Raw genomic sequence first — 10,611 nt, 5'->3', positions numbered from 1 at the left:
ATCTTGAATATTATCACTAGATTACTTGTAGAGGCCGGATGTTTTTATCCCTAATCTAAAAAAATCACTAGATTACTTAGGACTATTGGCCTATCAAATTTATCGATTACTTTCACTCTCATGCATGAGCTAGGTATGCTCTTTTTCTAACCTCTTTGGCCGGGTAAAATTGATACTCGAAGACTTCTAGTGCCTGTGACACATCTGAAAGGGTACTTGGAATTGGAAAATTAAGTGAACTGTGATCAATTAATGTAGCATGCTTAATGCAGCTCAATTTTCATGTAACTTCACAAGGATTTCATATCCTGAAACTTTTCAGGTTTGCAGCGTCCCGCGCTTTTGCTTGTCATCCAGCACAAATTTGGTCTTTTCTGTCTACGTTTCTACATGCTTTATCCAACAAAATATTGATGCTGACTATTTTGATAGAGGTAGAGACTTACGCGGTTGTGTGTTTGACTCTTCTTCCCGATGGGGTAAATTACCGTGCAAATACCCCCACATGTATCTAGCTAGTATATGAATGCAGGAGCGTTCGCTTAAACTGCACTGAACCATCAGGAAATACTCTACGAGGACTGGGACACAAATGCTGTGCTCAAACCACACCATGGTCATGTCTCTTTCAGCAGGGGTACCACCACGCCACACCCCGCACACGATGAACCACTAGCTGCTCAGAGCCGCCGCGACCGGCGACAAGGCGCTCCTAGAACAGGTTCTCGGCTTGAGCAGCGACAATGGAGGCAAGCTCGAAGCTGGCTTCGGCCGGAGGGGCCTGAAAGGCGTCACCTCGGAGGGGAACACGGCGCTCCACACCGCCGCCGGCCGGGGATACATGGAGCTCGTCCGCATCATGTGCGACGTGGACGCCTCGCTCATCAGGGCTAGGAACAACCTGCGCAACACGCCCCTGATCTGCGCCGCGAGGGCCGGGCACGTCGACGTGGTGTGCTACCTCATCGAGCGTGCCCCTGCGGCGGCGGGGTCGGAAGCCGGCGTGTCCGGCGCCGAGGACTCCATGCTGAGGGCGAGGAACTCGGAGGGTGCGACCGCGATGCACGAGGCCATCCGGAACGGCCATGAGGCCGTCCTGGAGAAGCTCGTGTCCGCCGACGGTGGGCTGGCCGCGGTGGTGGATGGCAAGGGTTTCTCCCCGCTGTACCTGGCCGCCGCGCTAGGCCGCGCCGACATGGTTGCCGTCCTGATCGGAGGATCGCCTCCTGAGGATGGGGTGAAATCTCCGGCGTACTACGTCGGGCCCCACGGACAGACCGCCCTGCACGCGGCGGTCCTTGTCAGCGAAGGTACTACTGTAGCTAGTGAACTTCTCGAGTCTTCTTTGGCATCCTCGTACTTCTGCTATATATGGTTCCTGATGTGCTGCACGCAACGCAACTGGAATGTTTCAAGAGAAGAAATGACCAAGTCACTGTGGTGCTGGGAGCCGACGCTGGCGAAGAAGGTGGACAACTCCGGGAACACCGCCCTCCACCATGCGGCCTCAGCTGGAAAGATATGGGAGCAGTGAAGCTGCTCCTACTCAAGGACTCCTCGGTGGCGTACATCCCCGACGTGGACGGGCTCTTCCCCGTGCACACCGCCGCGAAGATGGGCAAGATCGACGTCATCGAGCTGCTCATGGAGACGTGCCCCAACAGCGACGAGCTGCTGGACAACCGGGGACGGAACGCTCTGCACTGCGCCATCGAGCACAGGAAGGAGAAGGTCGTGCAGCGCATGTGCTGGAACCCGAGGTTCGGGCGAATGGTGAACGCCAGGGACGGCGCCGGGAACACGCCGCTGCACCTGACGGTGAAGCACGGGCGCGACAGGATGGCCATGCTGCTGACGCAGGACGTGAGGGTGAACCTGAGCGTCATGAACAACGACGGCGCTACGCCGCTGGACGTGGCCATCAACGAACTCGACCACGGGTACACGTACCCGATGAACCCGGAGGTCCTGATCGTGCAGTGCTTGGCGTGGTGCGGCGCCCACCGCAGCCCGCGGCGGCGGGACGAGTGCCTGGACAAGCACGCCGGGGGCTCCGAGAGGGAGCTCAGCAAGTACACCAGCCTGACGCAGAACCGCGCCATCGGGTCCGTGCTGATCGCGACGGTGACGTTCGGGGCGCCCTTCACCGTGCCCGCCGCCGCGAAGAGGCCGGCGTTCCGGGCCTTCGTCCTGTGCAACGCCCTGGCGTTCATGTGCTCGACAGTGGCGACGTGCCTGCTCATGTACGCGGGGCTCACCACCGTGCACCCCAGGTACCGCTGCCGCTACCACGTCTGGTCCTCCAATCTGCTCCACTTCGGCGTCCTGCTCGTCATCGCCACCTTCGCCTTCGGCGTGCACCTGACGCTCAGCCCGCCGGGAGCCTAGACGCCGCCGTGTGCGCCATGGCGTGCGTGCCCGTGGTCTTCGTGCACCCGGGCACGACCTGGTGGCCCGTGGTGCTGGCGAGGCCCATATGGGCGCGGCTCGGGCGGAAGGGGCTCCTCGGTGTGCTGCTGAGCCCGCGCCCCATCCCCTGCCAGAAGCTGCTGCTCTCGCGCACGCCCTGGCTCAACCTCTTCAAGATGCTGGCCACGCTGCTCATCCTCGCCTTGATCCTCCTCACGTTTCTCCGGGACGTGGCGTACCTGCGATCACCTGCAACTCAGAACTACCATGTATACTCGCTCCCTACATAATCTGACAGTATTTGATCTTGATGACGACCGCGGTGAACAGAGCATGGCTCTGGTCAACTCGTGTTTCAGATGTCAGTCTAGTTTGAAGCTAGCCAGGCCTTACAAAATTTTGGGGCTCGTTTGAGCTGTGTACCAGAACCTTCAATTTTTGATTTATTCAGCAGGAGAAGCAGCCTCAGATCTTCATAAGCAGCATTCATCCGCAAAATATTGTGCAACAGGTGGACAAGTTTCAGACTCCAGCAGAATGAAGTGCCTCTAACCAGTGGTTTACTGAGCATTTCTAAGAGCCTAGCCAAATCTCATTCTCCATATTCTCATTTAGTTATGATTCACTCTCCATATTTAACTCCAACAGACTAGCCAAATCCTTCTTCCTCAAATCACCCCTTCTTCCTCAAATCCACCGAGCTCACCTCCACCTCGGCTCCTCTCCCCCGCGGCCATAGCACCTCCACCTTCTCCCTCACCACCGGCAGCCGGCGACGCCACCCTCTTCCTCTTCTCTATCCAGTCCAGCTCCCCTCCCACTCTGCTTTCCTCCACAGCCAGTAGAGCAACACCGGCGCCCCTCTCCTCTACTTCCCAGCCAGTGGCAGAGCCAGAATTTAAAAGTTGGGTATTCCCATATTAAAAGAACATCCAATAGAAAATTGTTAAAAGTTCAAAATTCTACAAAAAAGTTCAAATTAAAGATTGTCCATGCAATAAAGAGAACTCATAATTGTTTTTTTTCATTTCTCACGTGAGGATTTTTCATAAAATTATTTCCACTAGACCAAATAAAATAGATGCAAGTAGCTCTACAAATATTTGAAATCACTGGCTTGCTATTTATTTCTCATAGCTCCGTGATCCACGCTAAAAAAACACACACATCTTATAAAACTAAATACTAATAATAATTGTGCAAGTAAACTAGAGAAATTTGGATGTGAGATTCATGCTGACCTGATACCTCTTCTGCATCTGAGAATAACCCAAGACGAGGATAGGAACAACTAGACACACCACCATGCAAATATTAATATGGGCTCTTACAAGGTGCGAGACCGGGGGGCTCGAACCCCGACTGGTTGGTTGCCTATCGGCAGCCCAACCACCGAGCTACACCTCTTCTACTCCTGGAAGAGCAGCTATGGCACATGATGTTGTGCGTCAGTGCATCTCTAATCTCCCTTGCACGTGATCAGGGGCGGGCCCAGGATTTGGACCTTGGTATTCAAAATTGTAAGTAGTGGAAAAAAATTTAACAGCCCAACATACATATTAGTAGCAAATGATTTAGCACTAACAACATAAATTGTTCATAATCTGAATTCTGAAATTGTTCAACATATAGAAAATAGAGGTACTAAAGCAATAAATGGCATTGATAAGGATGCTTACAAATTACAAGTTAACTTTTCGGTCCTTCATAGCTTGAAAATAATTGATGATGTCCTCATCCTTCGCTTGCAAGAAGAATTCCCTTTCAATGAATGTGGTCAAACAATTATTCAAAAAATCCTGTCCCATCTTGCTTCTTAACTTGTTTTTGATAGTGTTCATTGCAGAAAAAATCCTCTCAACACCAGCAGTTGCAATAGGAAGAACTAGAACCAATTTGAGAAGTTTGTACACAATGTCATACCGAGAAACCATATTTCTTTTAACTAGCATCATAGACAAGTCTGCTAGACTTCTCAAATTTTTGAAGTTCTCATCATTCCTCACATCATTAATATAGTTGTGTAGTTGAAAACGAAGTTGGTTCCTCTCTTGAAAATCAAAGTCATGAGGATAGAACCCAGCAAGCTTAACCAACTTCTCATTATCAAAGGCAGAAAAAGAATTAGCTGGATTGAATGCTGCCATACATCTAAGTAGCTCTGTGTTTACCTCATCAAACCTGCTATTCAGCTCCTGAAGTTGCCTATCAATGACACCCAAAAACATATCAGCATGAAACCTGTGGTAATTTGTGGCACCTCTATAGAACTTAGCTGATCTTTGAATAGGAATATACTTTCCATCCATATCAACAACTTTAACTTTGTGCTTCTCACAGAAAGAAGTGATATTCTTAAGAAATTCTTCCCATCCAGCATCTCTTCTCAAAACATCCAATTCCACCTTTGTGAGCTCAAGAAGATCCATTGCATTTACAATATCTTGCTCCCTCTTTTGCAAAGCATTGCATAAGTCATTTGTTTATCCAAATATTTCATTCATCATGTGGAGCAGAAAAACAAACTCAAATGAGGTAAATACTCTGAGCATAGTTTGAGCTCCTAATGCCTCAACCCCTTTACCTTCTTTCCCAACTCTAAAAAACATTTTCTTGATTAAAGGATACAAATGAATCACATGCATAACAGTTCTATAATGAGATCCCCAATGTGTATCACCTGGTCTTGCTAAGCCCATCTCTTGATTCAATCCTTAGCTAGTTTCAATTTCACCCAATTTCAGTTCTTCAATCATGTATTCAGCTTGAGCTATGCGAAGCATGCAGATTTTCTTGCAAGACATGTTTAGAACATTCAACAAATATGCAAGTTGCCCAAAAAATCATTGACAATCAATATTCTCTTTAGCTACAGCTACAAGGGTTAGCTGAAGTTGATGGGTGAAGCAATGAACATATAATATGCAGAAGGGGACTCTTCCATAATTAATTTCTTCAAACCATTGACATGACCTTTCATATTACTAGCTCCATCATACCCTTGACCACGTATCTTGGATAAAGGCAACTGTTATTTGATAAGTAACGACTGAATTGCTTGTTTAAGAGTCAATGATGTAGTATCTTCAACATGCACAAGACCAAGAAACCGCTCAACAGGTTCTCCATTTTTATTGACATAACGCAAGCAAAGGGCCAATTGTTCCTGTTGGTAGGCATCACTAGACTCATCAGCAAGAATGGCAAAGCATTCATCACCAAGTTCCTCTTTAATAAATTTGATTGTTTCATGAGCACAAGCAGCAATAAGTTGTTTCTGAATCTTATGGTCAATCATCTGGCAATTGTGTGGAGCATTTTCAAGAACCACCATATTAACTTCTTCAAAATTCCCTGCCAGCCAAGCCAAAAGTTCCCTGAAGTTCCCTTGATTGTTTGAATCCTTTCCCTCATTATGACCACGAAAAGCTAACCCTTGACGCAAAAGATACCTTATGCACTTTAGTGACCATGTCAAACGAGCTAGATACTTAGCCTTGAAATCTGCACTGTTTGATCCTATAGACTCACGAATTGAAGTCCTAGGTTTGATGAACAAATTATATTTCTCCTCAGCATCATTGTGAGCACTATTGATAGCACCAACATACCTACCAATTCTGCACTTCATATTCCAATTTCGAAAACCTTCATTAACAAAAGCATCTCCACCAGGATATTTTCTACTATCCTTGAACAAGTAGCAAACAAAGCAATATGCAGCACCTGTATGCATACTATACTCTAGCCACTTGAATTCATCAAACCATTTAGGTTGGAATCGGCGCATACCTCCACATTCATGTTGGGGAAATAATTCTCTCTTCATTCTTGGTTGACATGGTCCCAATGCAATGTATGACCTTCTAACTGAATCTTTGTCATTGACAGGATAGCTTGAGATAGGAGGCCTCAATCCCGGATCATGCTCTATATTATAATTACTATCATCTTCATCGCCGGAATCAGATTCATCTATATGCATGGATTCATCATCTTCAATTATTGAGGGATTACCTGGTGGTTGCTGCTGCTGCTCATCTCTCTCTACTTCAAGAGGTAGCAGCTCATCTTCTCCCACTCCCACTGGTACTCTGTCCTTGAAATACCACTATCTACATTTGGTTTTCATTAGTAGGTGGACTAACAACCTCTGTCTCAAGAGGTTTCTTCTTTGCAGCAGCTCTTTGCAAGAACGATCTCAAATCAGTAGCGGCACTGCCACCCCTCTTCCTTTTTATAGTTCAAACCTATAAATTACAAGTATTCAAGATTCATAAAAATTCTGACTACATGTCTACAAGTATAGATTGTTGCTAATTTTTTCATAAATCCACAACCATAACTAATTCACCTTGGTTCACTGGATCTAGCTCTGGCCGTCTTCTTCTCCTTGACTCCTTGCGCCCGGCGTCCTGGTTAAGCTTGCTGCACCTGTAAATCAATAACATAAGCAGAAACACTATAGTTAAATTAAATCAATGCAGTACTGCTAGTGATTCATCGTATTAGACATTAGTAACTTCCTAAATCATAATAGAGTAGTGGATGCACAAAGAACGACTTTCAAAAGGACAACTAAAAATAAAGGAACAATTTAACCACCAGGAACCCAGCTTTTAAGAGAAGCAGCTTGCGAGCTTCCTGCATCTCAAATATCTCATCACTAGCTCCCTAAAAGGGACATTTTAGGGATTCGTATGGAACCAAATAGTAGAACCCCAGGCAAAATTAACAGTGAAATAACAAGATAACTGCATCCTCAACCAATTGAATCCTAGATACACTTTAACAGGGAAATCCCTAAATCACAGAATCACTTCATTCAAATTGTACACCACTAATTTAGAGGATCGAAGACAATGACACAATGAAATTTGTGCTCAATTAGACCTTTTGTAGTGTGCTGCTGCTTCCTGGTGCCTGGCTGCCTGATGCCTCGCTGAGTCGCTGGCTGCAGCCCGCAGCTTGCCGCTGGCCCGTGCCCCGTGGTGGCGTGGCCGCTGCCCGCCGGCCGCCGCTAGCCGCTGCCCCGCAGCGCGCTGACGCGCTGGGCGCCGGCACGCCGCCCGGCCACCGGGCGCTCTGCGTCGCGCGCCCTGCCGCACAGCCACAGTGGCGCTGCCGGCCTGGCCCTGCCGGTTGCCGCCGCGCCCGGCGCCCTGCCTGCCGCAGTGCCGCTGCCGCCCTAGATCTGCGCCGCCGCCGCGCCCTGCCGCCCTGGAAGCCGGTCGCCGCTCTGGCCGCGCCTCAGCGCCTGTCCGCTGGCCTGCGGCCCTGCCTGCCCGCTCTAGCCGCCGCCACCGCCGATCTAGGTCGAGCAGGAGGCTCGAGCGTGCCTGTCGGGGTGAGGGAGGAGGATCGAAGGGGACTGGCCATTGGGGAGTGGGGAGTTGCTTTGGCCTTTAGAGGTTGGGCCTATTGGGCTGATCGTTTGGCCAATGGGCCTCGTTGAGACGGGGAGGGAGGCGACTGGGAAACGAGTTTTGGGCCAAAATACCCTAAACCAATGTATTTTGCTCTTATTTGCTATTTTACAATGTATACATAGCATATACATGTGTATATATAAAATGTTTTGCTCAAAATAATGAGTATTCAATTGAATACCCTTGAATTGAGCTGGGCCCGCCCCTACACGTGATGCACTGCCCGGGTGGGATGTGAGGCATGGGACATCTCTTTGTCGGCGTTAGGCTGAGTTAGAAATTAAAAACTAGAATTCTTAGCCCAACATAACATATACATGTGTGTCTACTTGACATATACTTAATTTTCAAGCAAAATAGTTCGGTATTCCTAAGAATAGGAATACCCAGGCATCCCTACTGGCTCCGCCCATGCTCCCAGCCGAAGTCCAGCAGCCATGGCACCGAGCAGAGCCAGCTCCCCTTGCCTCCCTTCCCCTGGAGCACCAAAATTTAAGGGAGACACACACCCGCGCAGCACCTAGCCCCTCGCAGAAGGGGCACAGGCTCGACGGTGCCGCCAGCAGGAGCTGCGCCGGCTCGACGGCGCGCGGGCGGGGCAAGGGGTGGAGCTGAGGGCCTCGACAGTGCGTCGGCGGAAGGGGGCGAGCAGCGCGAGAAAGGAGCCTGTGTGGGAGGGGGAGGCCGAGATTGCGAGTGCGAGGCCTTGGCAAATATGCCTAGCGAGGGGGTGGGGTGGTGGGGGGGGGGATTTCGAGCGGAATTGCGAGCGGATGTAGATTATGAGCCTCTGATCTAAATACAGATAGCGAGCCTGTTGGAGATGCTCTTATGCGGAAGAGAAGAAAATCTTGGCACTAAAATGAAATTGATGACAAACAGGATCAATATATTTTATAGTTCATAATTGGAATCGTGTTCCTCCATGTTGAATTCCTTATTTATTTAGTGGACCCTTTTTTTGATGCACGAAACCTCTCGAAATTTCATTTGAGAAGTGACCGCAGCGTGCACTACATCTGCAATCTACGTAGCAGCAGGAGCCGGCTGCCGCAGCAGAAAGCGGTCCAGCGTATGGCGACCAAGCTGACCATCCGTGCCTTTCTTGAGGAAGTGTGCGAGGTACTCGCGAATGGTGATGCTCCTGTAAAGCGGTGGATCGCCGATGGGGCCGTACACCCTTGTCGACCTTATCACGTCTGCGCTGCAGAATGCCGCCACCGAAACCCTCGCCGTGCTCTTGTTCACGGTACTGTAGTGCGCCCAGGGTTATGGTTTTTAGGCGCCCCCTCCTCTGTTTATATAGCCCCTTAGGTGGGCTACCTTGGGCCCCATCTTGGGTGCCCCCTTTTGGGTCTAAATGGCCCATTAGTGCACCTAAGCTCAGTCTAATTCGGATCTCATCCTTATCAGGCTTCTTTCCCTTAAGTGTGTGACCCTATGAGGTCATATGCGAATAGACATGGCCCGAGTACTTTTACTCGGCCCAATAGTAGACAGTGGCCTCTAGCAAGACATGTCAACTCCTATGCGCACGTAAAGATCATATCAGACGAGCCGCCACAATATCATATACATGCTGTTCCCTTTGCCTCATGATATTTGGTCTAGCTTAAAGCCGACCACTCTTTCTCGATCCTGTGATTCGGAATCCTTGGTTAACTCTTAACCCCAGCATGGCCATACATTTCCTGATCCAAATCACTCGAGGGGCCCAGAGATATCTCTCTCTTGTAGAGAGGAGCAAATCTCATCTTGACTGACTATGTCTCATAACATGCTTTTTGACATACCCGAAAGCCACCTTTATGACTACCTTGTTACGGTGCAGCGTTTGATGGCTCCTTAGTAAGTCGGTTCACATCTTGAGTATATACGACGATCTCAGGTCTTAGGACACAGCGTACATATTGTGTAATGAGAAGTCATCATCTCGTGTTGGGTCAGTTCAATTTCATGTCTCACATGAGCCCACATTATTAGTTTGACATCACCATGTCCATGACTTGTGAAACGTAGTCAATCAACTAATACATGTGCTAGTCTAATATTCATGTGTGTCCTCACATGAACTCCGACTAGGAACACTTTAGAATATTCATACAAGTAAAGAGTTTCACAAATACTTCACATAAGCATTAATCAATGCAAGTTGTCATCCATGAATATTCAAGAAACACTTTATTAACCATGAATACAAGGAAATATGATTGCCTCTAGGGCATATTTCCAACAGAACACCCCCTGGAAAGTTAAAAAATTACACCACGCAACCCTGAACTTTGAGAAAGGTCCTTGCATCGCCGAACAACCCGGCCGCCGGCGTGCGCCGTTGTCACCGAGCAAGAGCCATGTCCCGACTCCCTGCTTGACTCCAATGCATGGATCAGCCGCAAGAGTCTTCGCCCAGACCTCCCTCTAGCATGAATCGAATTCGATGAACGCCCATCGGCCATCAAGACAAGAAGAGCAGGAGAGGCAGAGAGATCCGCCACAAGAGTCCTCGCTTGCTGAGTCGAGTCATTGACAGTGTCACAAATGCGATGGATTGGAGAAGAGAAAGAGTGTTACGACACTAGTGCAGTGCAGCTCATGGTGAATAACAGGGGCATTAGGCACTGGTGGAGCATATGAAGCCACATCAAAACTCAGCTAAGAGAAGTTGGACTGTCAATACTACTAGTAATTGGCGCGCCCCTTGCCGCGCGACGGAAACAACGGTAATTGAAATACATGATACACTTGACTGTACATATATTACAACATTTGATGG

At 48.7% G+C, this 10,611-nt stretch overlaps 1 protein-coding gene across 1 annotated transcript; it reads left to right on the top strand.

The window, feature by feature from the left end:
* Positions 1-1,614: 1,614 nt before the first annotated feature.
* Positions 1,615-2,388, top strand: LOC120647972. The gene has a single exon (XM_039924766.1). It carries the CDS (start codon positions 1,615-1,617, stop codon positions 2,386-2,388), a length of 774 nt encoding a protein of 257 aa, XP_039780700.1.
* The last annotated feature ends 8,223 nt before the right edge of the window (positions 2,389-10,611 follow it).

The sequence above is a fragment of the Panicum virgatum genome, chromosome 9K, assembly GCF_016808335.1.
Source record: "Panicum virgatum strain AP13 chromosome 9K, P.virgatum_v5, whole genome shotgun sequence".
In the NCBI taxonomy this organism is placed as follows: domain Eukaryota; kingdom Viridiplantae; phylum Streptophyta; class Magnoliopsida; order Poales; family Poaceae; genus Panicum; species Panicum virgatum.
Note: the sequence above shows the minus strand (reverse complement) of the source record. Positions and strands in the feature narration are given on the sequence as shown.

What these genes read in the sequence shown, in the direction of transcription:
- LOC120647972 (XM_039924766.1), top strand. Translation starts at nt 1,615, where the DNA reads ATGGGCAAGATCGACGTCATCGAGCTGCTCATGGAGACGTGCCCCAAC.